This window comes from Electrona antarctica, assembly GCF_951216825.1.
Source record: "Electrona antarctica genome assembly, chromosome: 4".
NCBI lineage: Eukaryota > Metazoa > Chordata > Actinopteri > Myctophiformes > Myctophidae > Electrona > Electrona antarctica.
Genome location: NC_136809.1, coordinates 27556253 through 27580081, shown reverse-complemented (window position 1 = coordinate 27580081; position 23829 = coordinate 27556253). Strand labels below are relative to the sequence as shown.

The window sequence follows — 23829 nt, the reverse complement described above, 5'->3', positions numbered from 1 at the left end:
TTGCACCACCAATCCAACCGATATGCCCATATTTGGAGATCTGATGTCATCAGTATATGCATTGGGCATGAGCATGCCCCCTGTTGGGACGATATTATGGAGCTGACCGATTTGTTTGCACTCGATGCCAGACGACAGAGGTTAGACAGCACTTTTGTAACTACTTTTATACGGTAGTTATGGCGGAGATTCACAGACATTGGCTTTTTAAGTCATTCACTGGTGGATTAAATACCTACCAGCTTTTCTTTGTATATCCTTACCTTTAAACAACAGTAAATAACCCGGTTCTTTCTCTCTCATCTTGTATGGTATTCGCAAGTGTGTGGTAGGCAGCAAAAATCCAACACTTAAATTTCAAATTGTAACCTTTGACTCATGATACAAACATGACACAAGGTATTAACAATCAGACTTTGTTTCTCTGCAGATTACAGAGACATTTTAAGGACAGAAATTCTGTGCAGGAACATGCGTCATGCACACATGTTGTAAAGTGTTTTGCATTATAAAGTTATATTATAACTCATAATGAAACTGCATTCCCTTTATTGGGAGGGACAACTCTGCGGCCCCCTGTGATCTGCGCCCATGACCGTTTCTGAGGTCAAGCTAACAAATTGTAACCTTTTTTATTTTTTGCACTTTTGAACATCTGTGAATCTAATGCTTGTATTGGGTATTATGCTACCAACCAAAAGCACATGCAAAGCAAAAGCATATTTTGTGTTTATTTATATATATTCTTATATTTTGCAGCTGTAACAGAAAAGCTGTATACATATTTTATCTTGTCTTTAAAATAAATGGCTCCAGTGAAAATATATATGGCCATTCATACTGTATATAGCCGTCCATTATACTCTGTCAAAGACTACACTGAAGAATACACTGTCGACAGTGTTGAGGAAAATATTACATATTTTGATGGCTACATTATTACACTATGGTGTCCAATATATATATATATATATATAGTTGGATCAATAAAAGAGTGAAAAGCACCCATCAGCAATGGCATTCTCAGAGAAATAGAAAGTCACCTTTTCAGATTTTGTCTCCAATTGTGATGTATTGCAAAAATAAGTTCCAGAGAGAAAAGAAAAGGTATGAAATATTAGTTCGATTAATGTGGGACGGAGAGATGAAACATATAATGATAAATAATTTTAAACAACTGGCCTGAAAGTAAATAAATATGCAAAATTGTTCTAGTGGTCACTGGTGTGTCACCCTGCCAGGTACAGGACAGCAGGAGAAACAAACCGTGAAAATATTTCCCTCTGAGCAGAAACAAATTTCAGTTCGTGGCAACCGTCCAGAACACAGGTCACCGATGCCTGATTTGTACTTGCAACTTAGTACAAAACCAAGCATTATGTCATAGACCACAGCAAAGGGGTCAAAGGTCATTAAAAGCAGGGTTCAAATAGACATTTGGAAAGGTTTAGTAAAGTCAGAAAGAAATGTCTGCACTCTGAAGTCCTTTTTCTCTGTACCCCTAAATACACGTTCACTGATGTACTACCTACCCTACACTACAGATTAGTGAAAGGTTGGGAAAGTGAATGAGAAACACTCTCCTCTAGCAAAACACTTGCTATGAAGGTGTTTTTGAAGAAGGCATTTAAATGCATTACTTCAAAGTCATGTGACGTTTAAACGGCTGTCCTGCATTCATGGTTTAAAACCAGGGAGTATTTACTATAATCTGTGCTGGGTTTTTTTAGCGCTCCGCCGCTCCCACTGTTATCACCTTTAATTAGTCCATTATTGGAACCCATCCTAATGAACTCCTCCTATGTCCCTTTGTTGTAACGCGAAAACCCACTTGAGCACTTAAGATTATTCTATTAATTGCCTCAAGGAAGCTGCTATGTGGCCAACGACAGAAGTATTTGTGGTCAGTCAACTTTCTCCGATTAAATAAAAGATTGAAACAACAACGCAACTTGCAATAAACAAGTGGTATGAGTGGAGGAGTGCACCCGTGAACACCCCCTTTTGCCAGAAAGGAAGTGGGGAGCTGGCTCAAAGCAACAGATGAGCGTAAGCACAAGGAAGTAGGGCTGAATAATAAACAAGGAACCCAGATCTCTCCCAACACACACACACACACAACAAGGAGGTGACCTTGCTACTGATGCCAAAGCCAAAACAACCAGGGACAGGTGCTCCCCAAACACACAAATACACACTATACTCACCCGTCGGTTGATTTTATCACCCTGCAAAACCACAACGCAACAGTGATCAAGTCCACATGCACCACAGGCAGAGAGAGAACACACCAGCACTGCCCGGCCAGGCCATGACACAGTTGATAAGAAATGTGCACTGAATAAGAATTATTCGTTTTTCTGAAGAGGCCTGTGAAGAACCGTTTTTTAAAGACAACAAAAGGAAAGATTGTGGTGTTTGCAAATGTTCCTCCTTTTAATACTAATAATGCTCTATCACAGCGGCAATGAGGCATTTCCTCAATTTGGTCAAGGAAAAATCATGTTAAAAGTATTTCCTTTTGCTGTCAGTACATTTTGGTGTACATTGCACACCAAAAACATATGACTGTAAAACTCTGTATACATGTAGTTTGGTCAGTAGTAATCAGATTTCCCCACAACCCTCTCCAAATAAAGGATGTGACATTTTCCACCACAGTTACACTGCACACAATATGATAGGCAATAGTTTTGAGTAGGTTTCCCCATTTCTGTAATACTCCCATCATATAAATCACTAGATTGTTAGGATAGGATTGATAGGAGGGGTTAGAGACTTTTGACCCATTGGACCTTACTTTCATTTGAGATGGCATACAGTGGATAAGCTGATGGATCTGAACCACGCTCAGAGACATCATTCAGACATTTCATAATATTCATGCCTTAAAAGATTAATTTGATAAAGTTTACAATTAGAGGTTCAACAGAAGCTGGCAACCATTTATTACCTATTTTGAGAATCTGAGAGTACTTCCGACTAATTGAGGCAATACTATGTTTGTTTTTGCTTTCTCATAATGATTTCTCATGATAGAATTGTCTATAATGGAGTATATCATTTATAGGGGGTGATGTATGACAACATCCGATTCAACTCAATTTTTACTAACATAACTTGTGACTGTCTCTTGAACTCGAATAACCCAACTCATAATTTTATTTATTTTATAGATTTGCGTTTTTGTCATCTATGTTTCATTTATTTTTTGTGTCATATTGGTCAAATATGCATGGTTGTTTGATTGGACTGGACTTTTGTTTGTTTTCGTTTGTGTCTACTCTTATTATTATTATATATTGTCTAAAGGAAAATGGGGTGAGGGAGAAAATGAAAAAAAAGTATGTTCAAACTGTTTTAACTTGTTGAAACGTTCTACCAATAAACATATATTTAAAAAAAAAAAACAATCAAAATTGGTTTTTGCAAGTCTTAATCCTCCCTGCTGCCATATCTTAGTTTGAAACGAAATGAACAGAAAGCCTCCGTTTTTTGGTTGGAATTCCTCCAAAAGTAAGTAAGTAGAGTGAGAGCTTGATGTGTACTTGAATCAATGATGATCACCATCACCACCTAATGTTTGAATGGAAATTTGCCATCTATTGTATTCCCTTTTCTGTGTATGGAATGTGCTATATAAATTCAACTGCAACTTTTCTCAATACACGTTAAGGGTGATTTATACTTTGTTGCATGACAGAACGTGTTGTTTAGCCATTTTCGGTGCGTGACACTGCATGCAACAAAGTATAAGTCATTGATTACAGTTAAAGGAGGCGGAAGTTTGGTGAGAGCTGCCATTTCACTGATTGAGGTAGATAGACAGTCTGTTGCGTTGGTCTACCTGAGAGAGGATGTTGGTGCACTGCTGCAGGAGGGACACCGGAGGCTTGCCCAGGCTGGTGGCCAGCTGCACCCGGAGAAGCTGTTCCTTCTGGGTGAGATTGTCCTGCAAGGCATGGGCGAGGGCCACAGCAGCACACCAGTTAGACAGGGAGTCTGCTGAGAACAGGCCTCCGCAAAGCAGCTGGCCAGCAGAGATGGAGTTGGCTGGAGAGGTAAAAGAAAAGGGGAAAATGTGTTGAGTGTTATACTTTCGTAAGAGAATTATGATTCATTGCTATTGTCCTCTTGAATTAATAATTGCATTTAGTATGATTATTTCTGGCATTAAGAGCTTTTATCTCCCCACAGCTTTCAAAACACAGCTTACTAACTAGGGATGTACTAGGGACTAGCTAGGCCATTCTGCTTAGTAGGTTTTCTATAATGAGACAAACGGCAGAACAAAGCTTTTGTTATTGCGCAGACACAGGTGAGACAGACCTCTGGGTGCAAGTAGAATGAACTACTTCCATACGATCGTTTTATGCTTATTTAAGTACGACTGACTTTAGATGATCTCAGTTCACTTCGTGGCCAGTACCTGACTTTAAGAGGTCAGGTGTGTACAACTCTTTGATCCAGTATGTGGGCTTCACACTGGTGCCATATTTATTTTTAAAGCATGGCTCTGCAAGAGTCTAGCCACCTATAAGTGGGTCTGACTATGTGTCTGTCTTTGTACCCTAGTCGTTTTAAAACCTTGGTGAGCATACAGACCCCCACAATATGTAACTGTTTTTAGATCATTTTGAAATTTGTCTTAGCTTTTTATTTGTAAACCTATGTAATTCACATGTATATATTTTGTTTTTCTTTTCCTGATCTTCTGATGTATTGTGATGTTTTTTTTCTATATGATATTGTATTACTCGACGACACTGAAAATGAGTTAGATTACTCAGTGTAATTTCGAGAATAAACAAAACTTGAATGAATTGTGTGCAGAGTTAATCTCGCAAACTGCTGGACCGCAGTCGTTACTGTATGTATGTACAGTATGACTGACCATCAATGGTGGAGGGCAGCAGCGTGGCCACAATCTCCCCCTGGCCCTTCTGGTTCTTGTACAGGAAACACTGGAAGCAGTAAAGGACAGCACAGCGCAGCACAAACGGCTGCCTCTCATTCACCATGGACATGAGCAGCACCACAATGGCTGGTCTGGGGACAGAGGAAGCAGAGGCCAGGTTACAAGATGATATGTTAAAGTTAGAAGATGAGCCAGCCCAGGAGCTGAGGCCTCACAAAGACTTATTTTACACTGTATACTTGGTAAAATGAATAATTAAAATTCAATTACACTTTTGGATTGAAGTTCTTTCTTTGACTTTATTTAATCCAACACCACATGTGGTGGTGGGCAGGCGTGATGCATTACTTTACCTAGATTAGTTTACATCTTGTACTTGAATGTTGACATTATAATCTCTTGGTTTTTCATTAGCGCTAGGTGACGAAAATAGGCTACAGCTCGTAGTGATAATCACAACACGTAAAATGCTACCATAAGAATGCCAGGATTCGGCCGTGATGTCACTGCTATGCAACAAAGTAGCACAGAAGCAGAAACAGAATGCCATTATGAAGCAAATGGCAGTGATGTGATATTTGGTGTTGGTATATTGTGCACAAATCACTGAGTGTGTCTCACCTTGGTGGGTTAGAAGGAGCATTGACAGAAGCAAAGTAGTCCTGGTTGATCTGGGACCCACGGATGACCTCTGACACAGTATTGATGGTCTGACAAAAGACAAGGTCTTGGATCACATTTTGGCTTAAACAGCAAGTATATTGATAGGATTATTGATTTCCCCGACCGGACATAGCGCGTGGAAGGAACACGTTATTCCGACCAGTTCCTTTCCCCTCCACGTTTTAACCCACACGGGGAGAACATGCAAACTCCACACAGAAAAGCCCTTTCGCCAACCCCGCCTCGGGTATGGGCACTGGGCGGAGGAGGGAACACGCCCCCAGCGCCCACAGCTTCACCAGCGGGAATCGAACCCAGGACCTTCTAGCAGTGAGGCGATAGCACTACCGACTGTGCCACCGTCATTCACTGCTTTTAATAGGTTGTTTGGAGGAACTGGATACACTACATGTTGAGGGTATGTCATAATTATGTGGTGGTTGTTATTCCCAAACAGGCTCAGACTAGCCATCTGTTCAAATCTGAACCTGCTTATCACATGCTGATCTCAGAGTGTAGGTCTAATGAGACATCCTTAATAGCACAGTAACTTGTATGAGTGCACCTGCACACAAGAGCTAGTCTCCACAGACAAATACACTAGTGCATGGAATATAACCTAATCTTGAAACATCTTGTACATAGATAATGGTGTACAAGAGGGACTGATCCTGAAATGTAGACCAATTGACTATGTTTGTGTGACAAGCACAAGGGACAAATTAAGGGAAAAATAACCCTATATGTGAGCGACGTTTGACCCTACAGTGAGACATGTCCCTTTGTTTAAACCAAGGCAATTAAATTCATTCTCAATTCCTACAAACAGTTTAAAACTGACAACAATAACAGTGAATGTGCCAACCCATTTGAACTGGTGTGCAGTCTGGGTGAGGTTTTACATTCAATGAATCTCTATATTGAACATAAATCAGTTCGGTTTCCTTGGCGCCAAAATAGAAAATGCATGTTAATAAGTTGTTAGAGCCGTTATAAGCTAGCATCCTAGTGTCCAGTAATTATGGCGAGTTAAAAAACGTACAGGATAAATTGTCTTGTGGGCTTCCCTCTTCCCAACCACCGTTATCCAACCAACAGCCACCAGATGTGTGATTTACCTCTGTGAGGATGTCGGCTGGCACGCCAGTGGCCATGAGGATAGTGCAGAGCTGCTGCAGTAAGCCACACTGGTACATGGACTTCTGACAGCTGGCCGTGGCTCCTGGTGAGTTGACTGGAGACACCATGACTCGTACCAGCTGGAGGGAGAGAGGGAGGGCAGGCAAGGTTTGAACTGGCACAATACTCTAGCACATACATGGGCAACTGGCGGCCTGGGGGCCACATGGGGCCCCCACCTTCACTTAATGTGGCCCACAAGTTAATATCAGAATACTAATATATTATTGATTTCAGCTGTTACAATTCCAAACATGCAAACATGACCCGCTTTAATTACTTCAGTCCATATATGTAGCTTAAAGGGCCACTTCACCCCTTTTGTAACCAGATCTTATTTTAATGATGTTTGTGAGACAAGAAACACTTTCCTGGGGTTTTTATGTGGGTAATTATGTAAGTACTCTACATAATTTTAGATATTTCAGTATTTCAAAGTGTCCATGGGCTCCACTGGGCTCACTTATTTCCTGGACTACATCAAGGTTAATTAAATAAGGTTAGGAAGCGAAGACCGTACAGTGGACTCCATGTTGCTCCCTGGAAGCAACATGGAGTGCTCGGATGTCTTCTTCTAAGTCTGAACTGACCGTAGAAGCACCCTACACTTTTAGTGAGCACCCGGTTGGCCCAATAATAATAATTATCATCATCATTATAAAACACACGGTTAGTGCTAGGACAGTTAAAAGTCACAACTACAGCCCCGGTTACCTGTAGCATAAGGTGGAGGTTGGTGACCTTCTGGGCGGACCAGCCAGAGTTATCATCACCGACCTCGAACCATGGCTTCATCCTCTGGATGTAGGAGCCCTCCTTGAAGAAGTTCTGGTTGGAGCTGTTGTTCTTCAGAAGGTTTACGAGGAGCAGCAGGCAGTCCTCCACTACAATACCTGGATAGGACACAGGACATTAATACGGTCAGGAAATTAACTAGGCGTGATGAAAGAATTATTAAAAAAGCTGTTCTTAATTAATTACAGGAATCATGGATAAACATGGATGGATGGGTGAAAATGTATCAATGCAAAAATCACTCTAAATGTGAGTGCAAGTGGGGGGGGGGGGGTAGAGCAGCCGGATGGAAACCATGAAGTTCTCAGTTCGATCCCTGTGGGCTCCCCCAGAGTTAGTGTCAAAGTGTCCTTGAGCAAGTCTCTGAACCCCTAATTGCCCCCGATGTGCAGGTGTCTTGCATGGTTTCCTCTGCCATAGGTGTATGAATGGGTGAATGTAATGCACATGCATCTATGTACAGCGCTTTGGATAAAAGCTCTATATAAATGCACCCTTTACCATTTAAAAGCTGAAATACCTAAAAAATAATAGTACAAAAGTAGATTGTACTGTACCTCCATCGCTGCTGCCTTCTTCTGTGATGATGTCTAGGAGCCGTTCGAAAGCATTCTCAAACGCAACAATCTTCTGAATGGCTGCGTTGCCTTTGGTAAGCTGCTGAAGCAACAGCAAGCCCTGTTGGACGATGGAGAACCAGATGGTAAGCAAGGCATGGTCATGTGGTTAAATGATTCTATTGTGAAATAGCATAGTACTAGAGTACTTACATCATTAAATAGCATAGTACTAGAGTACTTACATCATTAAATAGCATAGTACTAGAGTACTTACATCATTAAATAGCATAGTACTAGAGTACTTATATCATTAAATAGCATAGTACTAGAGTACTTACATAATTAAATAGCATAGTACTAGAGTACTTATATCATTAAATAGCATAGTACTAGAGTACTTATATCATTAAATAGCATAGTACTAGAGTACTTACATCATTAAATAGCATAGTACTAGAGTACTTATATCATTAAATAGCATAGTACTAGAGTACTTACATCATTAAATAGCATAGTACTAGAGTACTTACATCATTAAATAGCATAGTACTAGAGTACTTACATCATTAAATAGCATAGTACTAGAGTACTTACATCATTAAATAGCATAGTACTAGAGTACTTACATCATTAAATAGCATAGTACTAGAGTACTTATATCATTAAATAGCATAGTACTAGAGTACTTACATCATTAAATAGCATAGTACTAGAGTACTTATATCATTAAATAGCATAGTACTAGAGTACTTACATCATTAAATAGCATAGTACTAGAGTACTTATATCATTAAATAGCATAGTACTAGAGTACTTACATCATTAAATAGCATAGTACTAGAGTACTTATATCATTAAATAGCATAGTACTAGAGTACTTACATCATTAAATAGCATAGTACTAGAGTACTTATATCATTAAATAGCATAGTACTAGAGTACTTACATCATTAAATAGCATAGTACTAGAGTACTTATATCATTAAATAGCATAGTACTAGAGTACTTACATCATTAAATAGCATAGTACTAGAGTACTTACATCATTAAATAGCATAGTACTAGAGTACTTACATCATTAAATAGCATAGTACTAGAGTACTTACATCATTAAATAGCATAGTGCTAGAGTACTTACATCATTAAATAGCATAGTACTAGAGTACTTACATCCTTAAATAGCATAGTACTAGAGTACTTACATCATTAAATAGCATAGTACTAGAGTACTTACATCATTAAATAGCATAGTACTAGAGTACTTATATCATTAAATAGCATAGTACTAGAGTACTTACATCATTGCGGATGACTTCCCTGGAGTCTGCCAATAAATCCATTAATCTGGAAACACCTGTAAGAGAATTTTTAAAGTAAAAAAAGGCAGACAGGGTTTTACCATAACACAGTATACAAACCAATGCAGCAAATAGTAATACCATACACACAAACCGCTCCGTCATGCCAAGAGAAGTGAACAACAGCTATCGTTTATGTTTCCAATACTGTCTAGCGGGGGACCTGGAGGTGCTTGCACAAAACTCTACATCACAGGTGAAATTTCCAGCCATGAAGTGATGGATGCCGGGTAGCAAAGCTACATGTATGTGATTAAATCATTTTAAGACAGCACTATAATAATGATCACCGGCACTCCCAGTTCTTTGATGATTAGAATGTGTATGCTTATGTGTTTATGAATGTGTGTGCTTAAAACATTAGTCGGTTGTTTGCTTGCATGTGGAGGGTGTCATTGTTGATGTGATTTATTTATTAGATCTCCATTAGCTTCCTGCACTGTTACCCCTTCCTGGGGTCTCAACCATCAACAACACCACATTTTTACATCAATCTATAACATTCATACATACAACAAACTCATCGCAATTTACAGTGCAACACAAAGCACTAACTCACAACCTGTCAAATGCATTCGATTGCTGTACCATGTGCGCCCCACACACACACACACACACACACACACACACACACACACACACACACACACACACACACACACACACACACACACACACACACACACACACACACACACACACACACACACACACACACACACACACACACACACACACACACACACACACACACACACACACACACACACACACACACACACACACACACACACACACACACACACACACACACACACACACACACACACGATAAGAGTGTGGCAATGGGGTGTAAATTCCTGATTTGATTAAGCATCCTGACGTTATGAAAGTGGTCTGCTGTATTGGAGGCTGTGATGGGAAACGTAATATTTGAGGTGAAGCAGCATAACTCACCCATGGGGCTGACCAGGATGACGCCTTGCAACTGGGCACACTGGTTCTTCAGGAGGGCAGTCAAGAGCTTAACACCTGGCCACCTCACGTGGAAGTCAAACTCCTGAATGCACACAACATTTGGTCAATTGAAGCATTAATGTCTATCTTCAATGAGTACTTGCGAAAGAGATCCGTTTTCCTGTTCAAATCACATGGCCAAGAGAGTGCCTACACAATGTTCAATAACTGCTTTCCACTACGTTTCCACATGTTACTCCCTATTGCACATACTGTAGATATTATGAAATGGCACATTGCTCCTTTAAGTGTATGTCCATTAAAATGGAATTAAAATGTAATATAAGATATGCAACTTGATTTTATACCATATGTTCTGAAAACCATTATGATTACATTGTTATGAGAGGAACACCAGTTTGAATCTTCTCATATTTGCATTGGTTTGTTTTCCAATTAATTTAATTGAAACCACAGAACAGTACATTACCTCCAACATAGTCAGCACCAAGGTCACATTCTCAGAGTCCTGGATGAACATGTTTGTAAACTCCACTCCCAGGTCATCATCCGTCTGCTTTTGGGTGTTCTCATCTGAGTAATGTACAAAGATCACTAGTGTGTTTTAGGACTGACAAACTTGTGAGATTTTAGATTTGTTATTTTTGACGAATGTTCCGCCCAGAATAGGGATACTAGGGTGCAAGTGGTCAACTATATAGAATTGGTTAATATGAAATTCATCTGTTAGTTCAGAGAAAGATGTGCAATGGAGATGCTGGACACTAACGCAATTATTTTATTGAAAGATTGCAGAAACATCGTCTATATGACTAATTGTATTGGAATTATGAGTGTCTGGCGTCTCCGTTGCAAATCTTGCTGTTGTTTCCGATAGCCAGCACCTCACCAATATCTGTTGTTTTACTTTCCTCTATACTAATATTATGGCCTATGAACAAGCCATGGAGGATGATACAGGACAAATACAGATGAAAGGAAAGCTGGGGGAGGGGAGGGCTGCAATATACAAAACATTCTATAATTATGATTAAATAATAATGTGTTTTTCCCCCAGACATAACATTAATGTATTTGCCAGATAGTCTGCATAGCACCAGAATGCTTTGTTCAATAGCAACCTTCCCTCTGATGAAAGGAATGTGCAGCAGATGCAAACTGCAATTTCTTATTTTTTCTCCTAACTAAATTTAAACTAGTAGAGCAGTGATATAACAGGGTTGGTCAAACAGAACTCAACATGGTCAATTGAAGTCTACTCATCTCTAACCAGATCTCTAATTATAGCATTAGAGCAAAATGGCCACCCTGTGAACATGGCCGATGGAGGAAACTCAGCAATTAATCTAATGTTTGCTGTAAGAGTGAAATAAGCACAGTGAAACAAAGAACATTGATAAGTGACTAATCAGTCATAGACAGAGACCAGGTGATAAGTGACTCATCACTCATAGACATAGACCAGGTCATGGGGTGAGATTAGTGAAGCACTCTGGTTACCACCATCCAAACCCAACAAGTTTCAACACCAACTAAATTCTAGTGAGGTTAGTCGAATAGTGGCAAGAGTCAGGAGGCGTTTGGAAGCTAGGCTAAAGTACTGACCAGGCATTGGTACATTCTTAGGTTTCCCTGAGACAGGGAGAGTGGCTGCTGTGTCTGTGAGGACAGTGGAGGTGGAAGAGGGAGATGATTTAACTTTAGGTGTGCATTGTGTCGCTCACCTAAATTAAAATCACAAAGCATTGCAGAGAGAGCAACGCATTGTGAGCTTGTAGAAGTGCTATTTTAGGTGTGCAACATCAGCAAATTAGGCCTGAGGCCTCATCTGTACTGAAGCTTGCATTAATACAAAACCACATTGTGAAAAACTTGGCAGAATCGCTTGGAGAAACAGATGAATGAATGCCTGTTGTCAAAGACATGCTATGAAAATAAAATCGTAAGTAAGCAAGGCCATGCAGTTCAAATCAGTCAATCAGCTCATTCAGCTGTCAATATGGGCAACACTTGTGGTGGACTCGTCACTAACACTTTACACATCTTATTCCTGAATCTATGGAAAGGTGCACACTAATAACAACGCAACTTCTTATGTTGTTTTGCTATACTTTTCCACATACTCTGGTAAATACACTGGAATAAGGCAATTGTAAAGTGTCGCCATATGTGTTCCTTTCCCTCAAGCCACCCAAGAAGAGCTAAGTGCTGCTGGTAGTTAAGGGGGACGACATCATGCACAAACAAGAATTTTACCTTCCGATTCATCTGGAGGGTTAAAACATGAAAGAGAAGAGAGAGATGGCAGTCTTTATATAGCAGTCAATATCAGTCAATATTGGAAGGGGGTGGGTGTGTACGGTTGAGATTAATGTCCAGGTGACATTAATTCAACTCAATTACTCATGCTACATAAGGGGGCTATTTCATTATTTGGCAATATTTATCCACATACAAGATTTACGTACACTCCAGCATGAAAATGATTATGTATTTAACTTATGGCCATCAGGGTTCAAATACCTGGCTCTTCCTCCTCATCATTGCAGATGATATTGTATAATGTATCCAAGGCGTAGCCAAGGATCTCAGAGTCAGACCTGTAAACATAGATAGAGGGAGTTCAATCAACAACACAGGCTGCATTATTCTCAGTTGTTAGAAATGATATAAAAAATAAAGCCTCGTCCACCCTAAAGCGCTGAACAACACTGAATAATGAATGCTCCACATCACTTTTATTAGGGTGTAAAGGGCAGTAAGATAAGCTCAAAGATTTATTTTTTACAAATGACAGTGACAGAATTGACAGGAGAGTTTAGACACAAACACCACTGCTATTTCACACACGTTTCATTGTTGTTCCACAAGTATATATTTGCCTTAATACGAACCTGTCAGTTTGCATTATGTGAATCAGATGCTCCATTGCCTGGCTGCCAACTTCTTTTCGATATTTCTATTAAAAAACAAAAAAAAGGACTGAATATCATCATATTCTAATTAAATAAAAATATTTTTTTAAAGCAGGGCACAATTCAATTCAATTCGAAGGAGCTTTATTGGCATGAGAAAACAAACGTTTACATTGCATGTAGCACTTGTTTACAAGTGTCACAATACAATAAAATGGCGAAAGTATATACAGTTGGAGGGGGTACAGCATTTTGTAAACAGAGCTATGTCACATTGCATCGTTATGTACATGTTATAACAGGGTATAAAGCAAATAGCAGCACTTTGTTTGGGACAAATGGCAGCATTTTTCTCAGGACTATTTAAATAGTATACAGAAAACTCAGATTTAACCTTTGTTTAAAGGTAGCAGCTGTTTACATGTGCATGGTCAAGCGGTCTACTTGGTACAGATAGTAGTCCTTAGGGTGGTTGTATTCCATTGGCTAACCTTCTTTTGTCACAACAGTTCACAAATCTTGCTGCTGTGTTTGCACATTGTTGTATTTCTCCCAATAGGTATGGGAGTTTTGTCATTGGTCATAGTTTCAAACTCACGTTGGGTGTGTGTAATCTGTGGGAAGTACTGTATGTGTCTCTGATGTCTTCGTATAGTGGGCAAGTGGTTAGAAAGTGTAGCTCTGTTTCTACCACATTTTGTGTGCATAGTCTGTCTTCCCTTGGGAGCGGGGTCTGTCTGTGGCGGCCTTTCTCTATTGCAAGGCTGTGTTCACTGAGTCTGTACCTAGTCAATGCTTTCCTAAGTTTTGGGTCGTTTATCGTGCTCAGGTATTCTGCCAATGTATATTCTCTTTTTAGTGATAGATAGCGTTCCATTTTGCTTTGGTTTTGGGTAGTCTCTTTCCAGTATGCCAGGTAGCTTTCTTTGTTTTCTTATAATCTGGTTAAGTCCAAATGGGTTTTCCGTCTGGTGATTGTGTTTGTGTATATAGTCCCTGGACCAGCTGACTAAGGGGCATCCCTGTAGGTTTTCATCATGATTGAGGGCTATATTATGGAGCGTGTCTGGGTTGCTTTCTTTTAGGTGGTCATGAAATGTAAGTGCTCTTTTCTTTATTTTGATCTTGAGTGGGTATCTCCCTAATTCTGCCCTGCAAGCATTGTTTGTTGTTTTTCGTTGGGTGCGGAGGATGGATTTGCAGAGTTCTGTGTGCAGAGTCTCAGTTTGGTGTTTATCCCATTTTTCAGGTTCTTGGTTGGTAAGGGGACCCCAGATCTCACAACCATAGAGGGAGATGGGCCCCCATGTATTCTCGTCACTCCTCACTGCCAACTCTCGTACCGTTCCGATACAAGAGATGTCGAAGCCACTTCTTTTCACCCGACAGTATGAAATTTAACCAGGGGGATGCAACGCACATGGAGGAATCCTAGTTCCATAATGTGGAACAGGCTCCCTGAGCAACCTTTCATTACAGCATGCTAACCGGGGACTCATTGCATGCAAATTGGATAAAAAGTTGTTGAACCTAGACAGCCTAGACAACCTAGACAGCACAGGTGAATGCAAACTCTCTCTTCATGTCTCTATTTGAGTCCCTGTCTGTGTTGAAGTGTGACACCCCCGTGCCTTATAAACCCCTTATTCATGCCTGATAAGCTCATTACTCATGGTTGATGAGGCATGCATTGAGAAGAGAACTCTAGATTTCACAACGGTTTATGTAGCCAATTAAATTGACCATATACAGTACAAACTAATCATGATAGTAACACTAAAGCCAGAATTATACAATGTCGTATCACAGATTGAAAATAACAGATTTTAGTATGAATTAGGCCTTATAAATGCACAGCAGGAAGCTACTCTGTAAAACCATAGGTTTCCACTGTTGGTCAGAGCTGTAGCAGTTAAGTGAGGTGATAACTGGGCAACATGATTAGAATGTAATAATCAGGAATAATAACAGCTTTAGAGAATGAGCTGTGTCTTTGTCATTTAGGCGTCGTCAGGCAGAAACTTTGCATCTCCATATTTTTAGTTTTTTCATGAATCAATTGTATACTTGTGTTTGTGGGTCTTATACATATTGAACAAATGAAAAGTATTTAAAAAAACATGGCTAATTAATAACTACCTTGGATCCATTGCAACACAGTTTATTTTCCCATTTCCTAAAACGTAAAGGTTTTGGACCTACAAGATTTCCACCTGACAGCGACGATTTGCATAAAGCTTTTGTTGATGTTAAACTTAGGACTTAAGGAAAAGATAATTCATACGTTTCCCAGTTGTTTACAAGAAGAGGATGCAACCTGAGGATCAAACTAAGAGTTGTACAATTACTGTATTGAACTTTGGCCAAGCTACCTTTGATTAAAAAAATAAATATTATAAATAATTTAAAAATAAGTGAAGAGGAATACAGACAGAAGCGAACGCAGGCAGTTTCCACATTGGTTACAATGACATGCTGCTAATACAACACTGTCATGTCTTTACCTTAGAGAGGGATTTGAGTGCCCTGACTGCATCCCTCCGATCCTCGAGGAGCGTAGAAGAGGCCACACGATCACACAGCTTCTGGATCTGTCAATGACAACAAATATAAGAGACTTTGTAAATGTGTTTGTTTTTTAACTCAATGGGTCACAGCTTGGATTGATATTTCACTTTATTTTATACATTTCCACAGGATATGTCGTTTCTGTACGATTACACTTTTGTAGTATAGATTAAGGTAAGTGAGGTGAGGTGTGTGTGTGTGTGTGGGGGGGGGGGGCATGAGTTACATTGAAAGGGCATAATGAAGGCGAATCTTCACTGATTACAGAGTTGGTGATGTTTGTGACACAAACAATGGATTGTGTGTTTGCACACAGCTTTCTGCAAGAGACACAGACAGATAGCAATGGTCCCTTGACCCCTCCCTGAGGTCTTAACTGGAATGTCAATAACTTGTCTAAATTAATGTGGTCAATAATCTGCTGCATTTCATGGAATGTAACATTAAGTCATCTGTGGTTTAAACAGGACATTAAGCATAAGAGTAGTATGTGTGTTGGTGTAAACAGAATGACAGCAGGTTTAGAAATCCATAGACCAGTTGACATTTGTCAGAATTGAATATACAGGACCACAATGGAAACAAGCCCTGGGGGCTTTTTGTATTAACCTTTTAGCATCTTTGTATAATCGTACCAATTGTATGAATTGCAAACAGTTATAATAAGGTGTTCAATCAATCAAAGCTGCCTTTCTGAGTGACAACGGACAGGAAGTAGACTAGCCATCATTCATTTTGTGTGATCATTTACAATGTGGGCATTTAGCATTTATCCAGAGCGACTTACTGTAAACAAGGCATCACAAACATTTATGCAGAGAGGGGGGGGGGGGGGGGGCAGCCTGGCTAATAAGCCAGACCGAATCCTACATGGAGGGGAGAGAACAGATGGTGGAGGTGAATGGAACACTGTCCCCCCCCCCCTCCCAGTGAGCTGTGGCGTTCCACAAGGAAGCATACTAGGGCCTTTACTGTTCCTAATATATGTCAACGACATGACTTCAGCTTGTGACTGCAACTTGTTCCTGTTCGCAGATGACTCGGCACTGCTAGTCTCGGACAGGAACAAACTGCAGGTTGAAAAGGCCCTCAGCTCTGAACTCGGTAGAATCTGCACCTGGCTCGCTGATAACAAACTATCTTTACACCTGGGAAAAACTGAATCCATTCTCTTTGGCTCTAATAGTAATCTCAGCAAGGCAAATGGCTTCTTGGTTAGAGTGGGTGACAATGTTATCACACGTAAAGATGAAATTACCTACCTAGGTTCCATCCTGGAGGCTAATCGTATCGGTGATAAAACGGCCAGCAACGTAATCAAAAAGGTCAACCAAAGAACAAGATTCCTTTACAGGATCTCCTCACTGGTCAACAAAAACACCTTGAAGACCTTAACAGGAGCCCTCCTGGTACCACAGCACCTCAAAGGCCCTTAAAACTAGGCTCCAGACTTCCCAAAACAAACTGGTCAGGCTCCTACTTGACCTCACCCCCCGAACCCACCTCACCCCTGCCCACTTCGACAGGCTGGAATGGCTTAGGGTCGACGACAGAGTACAGCATCTTGCAATGGGTCTGGTCCACAAGATTCGATACACCACCAAGATACCCATGTACCTGTCTAGATACTTCCTTAATGTTAACGAAGTCCACACCCACAACACCAGAGGGAGTGCAACGAACCATGTACAACCCAGATTTGGCACAAACAAGGGACTAAATTATTTTCGCTCCTATGCCACCAAAATGTGGAACGCCCTACCAACAGTCATTAAGACATGCGAATCCCTTGACTCCTTCAAAACCGCTCTCAAAGGGCACCTACGGACGGCCGCAATTCGAAACTGGCCCCCGTAAAATCTGAATCCCCCCCCACCGCACCCCCCTTTTTTCCCCTCACTGTATATGTTTCTTTTCCTTTTTTACCTCCATTATGATGAATTCCTGTTCTGTTCTTTGTCTATATAGAAGTGTCTATTTGTAAAATGTTTTGATGAATTGAACATGGTGGACCCTGTTGTAAACAAGTGTAATGCTTAATTGGGTCGTCCACTCACAGTTAACAGCCTTTGTATTGAGTTTGTGCTCGAAATGTACTGTAATTCTGCAAACTGTTAATAATAAATATTTCAATCAAATCAATCAATCAATCAGCCGTTGGCAAAACAAAATTGCCTGTTGGCAGATTACCACACGACTGTGATTTGATACTGGTTTATTAGCCATGCTAGGGGGGGGGGACAGAGTAGTCTGTCTGCTTCAGTAATCTAGCCAGGATCATAGGTAAACCTAGCTCCTTTCGGAACCCTACGTTAAAGTTTCTGACATTTTGATGACTTTATGTAGGGTTCCTTCTCACCGGATTCAAGCGACATGGGATGCCATCTGATTTCCCCTGACTTAGCCCTGTGCTGCGGTGTGGGTGTCACGCTGACATATTCCAAACGAAGCATATGGACGCTATAGGAGACAACGAACCATCTGACCCCCCCCGCGAACGGCTCAGAAGCCGTTAAGTATTTTTAATGTTTGTACGACCGTTTTGGCAGCTCTGAAATTCTCTCTTGTTGACATCCCATTGTACCGCCTCTCGGCATCTCGGTTGGCTAGCAGCGCCTCCCTACGCGCCTCGTAGGCGCAGCTAGCCAACCGAGATGTCAACAAGGAGGGACCGAAGAGAGAATTTCAGAGCTGGCAAAACGGTCGTACAAACATTAAAAATACTTAACGGCTTCTGAGCCGTTCGCGGGGGGGGTCAGATGGTTCGTTGTCTCCTATAGCGTTCATATGCTTCGTTTGGAATATGTCAGCGTGACACCCACACCGCAGCACAGGGCTAAGTCAGGGGAAATCAGATGGCATCCCATGTCGCTTGAGGCCGGTGAGACCGGACCCTACGTGGTAGGTCCAAAGGAGCTCAACCCGGGGGGTCCGGAGACGGGCTAAGGTAAACCAAGAACATGATGTTAGTTCCCCAGCAGAGGTGGGTGTGTGACTGTGTGTATTGTGTATCAGCATTTATTTTTCTTCCATTCATCTAAATTAGCAGCAGCCAGCTCCAAATCGCGACTGACAAGCCCCAGAAAGCAGCAGTACAGCATAACTGTCACATTTGCAACGTTAGCTAGTCTACTGCTACTGCTAGGCTACTGGAGCTGGCTACAGACGTCCATTCAGACGGGGACACACAGACAGTGGGGTGTAAGCATCATTGTGATAGTTATGTGAATGTGACATTTAGCATTTACGCTGTATCATATCATATCGGCCATTAGACAATAGCCAGCTCACATGTGATAGATTATTAAAATGGTGAAAATGTTTGACAAATGACACGTCTCATAAAATAAAATAATATTAGAGACGCCGGCCCGGGCGGGGTTAATGTCATTAAACATGGTGCTAGCGTAGCGTTAGCTGACTGACATACCGTATCGGCTCCTGACGGCTGTTGCCCCGCAGGTTGCCCTCCCATCACTCCTCTGAAGAAGTTCATCCTCTAGATGCGTGTTTGGACCTTAGAGGAAATGTCAGGCTCCCCGGCTTCAAGTACAATATGAAGCGTAGAAGCCGACACCACGGTGTTGAGTTATTTTTCTTTACGATGTACACAACAACCTCAACAGAACACACACACACTGCTCTGCTGTCTGTCTGTGTCGACCCCGGAACTCCTCCACGACTGCGAGCGCGCTGCGCATGCGCGCAGACGTGGCGATACGTGGCTGATCAGCAGACGAGCGCGTTCACGAATTTAAAGACACATTTACCAATCACCAATATGATATTGATACGACATGAAAAATTACACCTATGTGAACTGAGCGGTGCAACTATACATTTATTTATAGTAACTGTACTGTACTGTGCTGTGCTCTGTATACTGTATTGTAGTGTACTGTGCTCTCTACTGTAGGCCTACTTTGATGATTTAAGGAAAGAATCTTCGAGAAATGACAGATTTACAGTGAGGCGGTCCCGGGAGGTCCGCGGAACATCCAGACCCCCAGGAACGCGCCCACGGGGGCGGCACAGTTCCGGCAACGGTCGAGAAATGACAGAGTTACGTGTGGGGGTCCCTGACTCCCCGGGGGGTCCCCGACTCCCCGCAGTCCCCGGGAACATCCAGACCCCCAGGAACAGGCCCAGGGCGCCGGCCCTGTTCCGGCGAGCCTTCCCGCGTCCGAAAAGGTCGAGAAATTACATGGTGTTGCAGCTTTCCATGCTTGGACAGACACGTACGTACAGGGACATACATAGGGACACACATAGCTCCGTAATGGAGCGGAGGCACCGCTCAAAAATATCTTCTGATAAAAAAGGTTCTGGGCGAGGACCATATAACTCTATGGGGAGGACCCCCCCACTCAGACTGAGTAGAAAAACATTGTGCCAGTTTATCATGATTATTACTGAGGAACTATTATATGAAGAGGTTGAAAAGTGGTGAAGTGGTCCTTTAATACAAAACTTAAATTAACTGATATTATTGTTGTTGTTGTTGTTTATTTTATTTATAGGTTAAAGGCATAGGGTAAGTGATTTCTTTGGTTAAAAGGTTATTCTGACAGTAATCATTGCTATTAGATTGTTATTAGTGTTTGCTCAGTTATAACATCAGGGTCTCCCTGTGACCCCTGACATGGAGACTCCAGTTACTGAAGAAACACTCAGTGCACGCACGCACGCACGCACGCACGCACGCATGCACACATGCACGCACACACACACACACACACACACACACACACACACACACACACACACACACACACACACACACACACACACACACACACACACACACACACACACACAGTAATGCGTGTGTGATTTATCATATCTGATGTCTTCAGTCTTCACAATCTAAGAATGATAGGGCAGGCTAATTACAATCTGCTGATACAATCATACCAGGCATTTAATTGCAGGCAGCTGATGGTCTAGACTAATACATCTATGGGCGTTGAAAAAGATCCACCCTGTTTAAAAAGTCCTAACATACATATAGATCACACATTCTTTTGACAATGGCTTGGAAATTAACTACAGGTATTCTTATTGCCCTGCTGTTTCTACAGATCTACAATACAGGTAAGACTATTTTAAATCTATAATCTACACATGGTGACATGGGCAACATATGACCATCTCAGACAATCCTTAAAGAAAATCAAAATGACCCCCCAAAAATCTGAAAAGGATGCATTAATGGATTTGAGGGAAATTAATTTAACTTGACTCCAAATTCTTATTATTATAATTCAATTTGAATACATACCTGCATTCCATATTCCATGTAGCCTACAAAATGTTAAATGTTTATAATGTGAGAGGTTACTGTGGTGGTAACACTCATCGACTGGTGGGTGCTGGGCTAAAGTATGGGGCTTCAGTTCAAAGAGAGAGGGGTAAAGCCTGCACAGTGCATACAATGAAACAGTGAAACAGTCGTCTGCCATGGATCCATAATTATAATGCAATGTGTTTGATAATGTGAGTGGTACAGCAGATGCAAAAAAAAATACATGCAGTTCATGCATAATTCTAATTCAGCACTGCGTTTCAACTTTCAATAATAGTTCACTCACTTTATCAAAGTCAGTATGGCCCTTACGTGGGGAAACAAATGCTGCCCGCCCCCGATCTAAATCATCTATAACATGTATGTTCAGAAATTAAATGTTGTAAAGCTAAAGGGGAAAGAGGCAATCTACCCAAAACATGCACATGTAGGCCTACATAATACTCTTTGTTTGCTCTTTTTTGCGCTCTCTTTATTCTAACTTTTTATTTTTTGCTGTTGTTGCTGTTTGATGTTATCTATGCTGCTGCATTGTCTTAAGGAAGCCAAACAAAAATAAGTTTTATTCGTATGTACCTGTACACAAGATCACCAGTCACTCAGCACACACATGCTAGTTTACAGCAATATCCTAGTTCAGACACTCACTCACAGTTACTACAGTTATCTGCACATGGGACTTAATGAAATGACATTGCATCATTCTGGTCGTTCGTCTTTTCTTCAAGGAGCTGTTCCAATCAGTGGTGACCTTGAGAATAGTCAACAGAGCTCACCAAAAGATGACAAAAATGGTAGGCCTACAATCACATCATCTTAAGTAGGCCTACTACTACTACAAAGAAACCTCCGTAAAAAGTCCAACTGGTGGGATTGTCAAATCCTAATTATTGTAATTATTCTCTCCTTGAAAATGTGTAGAGCAGCAGCCTGTCTACGGCTACTACTCAGTTGACAACACTGCTGATCCTGTGGGAGGAACTGCGAACTCTGAATGTGAGACAATTTCTTTCACTGAAGCCCCTCTGACCAGACGTCCTACTGAAGCCCCTCTGACCAGACGTCCTACAGCCAAACCACCTGGACAGATCACACATCAACAAACCCCCCCTCGTGTTGTGTGCTTTTTTCAAATCTTCCAGTCTGGCCTTGGGTGTCCTTGTCCTACTACTATAATAACACCCATCTGCATCATAACCCTTATTGACATGATGTAAATCTTTATGGTAAGTTTGTGCCAGTAGAGGACAGTTCCCCCAAACACAAATCTGGGTGTTTCTTATTGTATTAATAAAATTATACATTTTAATGTTGTCCTCCAATCTGTATGGTAGAGTATGTAGAAACAATATAACTTATACAATTGGGGTGGTTGCATTTGGTCTCCCTGGTCAAAGCTCATGTCTCACCTTTTGATTGTATTTCCATGCTTGTGTTGTTGTCCTGTTTTAGATGAATTGTACAGCATTTCTGTTTTTAATCTCACTGTATGAAAAGCACTTTGAGAGATCTCTCTGTGAGAATTGCTATATACATTTACTTACTTACCACAGATTCTGACAACGTTTTACCTGATGGTAAAGATCCCCTGAGTAAGCAGGCCAGCTCAATGGTAAAAATGTCAGCACTTGCACAGGAAACCGGGTTGAAATCCGACGTAGAAGAGGAAAGTTACATAGTGCTGCTTTAAGGTAATGGCGACGTTTTTCACAGAGGCCCAATTGCTCTTCCAAATAAAATACAACGAGTAAGGTAATTTGTAATAGACTCAAGAATTAAAAGTGCAAAAACAAATAAAATGACAAACAACACGTTGTAAGTGATGGAAAAAGTATGATCATGAATAACAGTTTTGCAACTTAAGGGTTGGTCTTTTAAAACCTCAAACTTAATTAGATATACCACCAAGACTGGAACACTTGCAAGACAATCTGGTTTAGACAAGAACCAAAATAATTGTTTATCCCCACTTAACCAATGTTACCTTCTGTGGTCATTAATTTAGCGTTGTTGGAATGATACAGACACCACTTTTGGGAGTGCCATCTACCTGATGGAAAACTGGGAAGTATTGTGCTTGATAGCAAAATGCAAGCCCTGGGGCAAATACATTTTGTTAGTGTCTGCATTTTTGTCTCCTTTGTCTTCATGCAAGATTAATGACATATCTTTCTTTTTTTAATGGTACAGCCGGAAAACATGACAAGTTTATGAGTGGTGCTGATATCAGTAGTTTATTGTATGTTAAGTTCAACACATTCAAAATGGAAAACTTAAAAAAAGAAGAAAATCTCCACCTGCAACAGTCCCCCCCCCCAACTAGAAACAAGTAGACGGTAAACACAGTAAATGGAGATAGCAACGAACTGTTTACAAACACCCGGTAAAGCCGAGATGGTTCATTCTATTTCCACTGGAGGGGGAAATAATATGGGACTGGAATGATACACAATGCGGATCCACTCTACTGCATATTCAACCACAGGAGAAAAAAAAACGTGTACAGCCGTTTCCTCAAGGGACCCTTTTCATGTTTGGTTGGTGTGGATCACTGTAAAATCTCAGTGAAAAACTAAAACTAAATATCTAT

The 23829-nt window shown here is 40.9% G+C and overlaps 1 protein-coding gene across 6 annotated transcripts in view; it reads right to left on the bottom strand.

Annotated features, from left to right (window-relative positions):
- uso1 (USO1 vesicle transport factor) overlaps positions 1 to 19656 on the bottom strand; it is a 29957-nt gene extending 10301 nt beyond the window's left edge. Inside the window, exons 1-17 of one of the 6 annotated variants that reach the window (XM_079499921.1) lie at positions 19365 to 19656; positions 15871 to 15957; positions 13346 to 13410; positions 12975 to 13051; positions 12708 to 12719; positions 12057 to 12110; positions 10921 to 11024; positions 10431 to 10533; positions 9414 to 9469; positions 8113 to 8233; positions 7475 to 7653; positions 6700 to 6840; positions 5540 to 5628; positions 4895 to 5049; positions 3848 to 4053; positions 2208 to 2228; positions 1044 to 1058 (exon numbers count right to left, since the gene is read on the bottom strand). In XM_079499921.1, coding sequence (XP_079356047.1) covers positions 1044 to 1058; positions 2208 to 2228; positions 3848 to 4053; positions 4895 to 5049; positions 5540 to 5628; positions 6700 to 6840; positions 7475 to 7653; positions 8113 to 8233; positions 9414 to 9469; positions 10431 to 10533; positions 10921 to 11024; positions 12057 to 12110; positions 12708 to 12719; positions 12975 to 13051; positions 13346 to 13410; positions 15871 to 15957; positions 19365 to 19430 — 1551 coding nt within the window. In that variant the 5' untranslated portion in view covers positions 19431 to 19656. The remainder of the gene's footprint in view (positions 1 to 1043; positions 1059 to 2207; positions 2229 to 3847; positions 4054 to 4894; positions 5050 to 5539; positions 5629 to 6699; positions 6841 to 7474; positions 7654 to 8112; positions 8234 to 9413; positions 9470 to 10430; positions 10534 to 10920; positions 11025 to 12056; positions 12111 to 12707; positions 12720 to 12974; positions 13052 to 13345; positions 13411 to 15870; positions 15958 to 19364) is intronic. The other 5 variants (XM_079499923.1, XM_079499926.1, XM_079499922.1 and 2 more) reach the window with 5 other exon arrangements.
- Positions 19657 to 23829: the final 4173 nt, after the last annotated feature.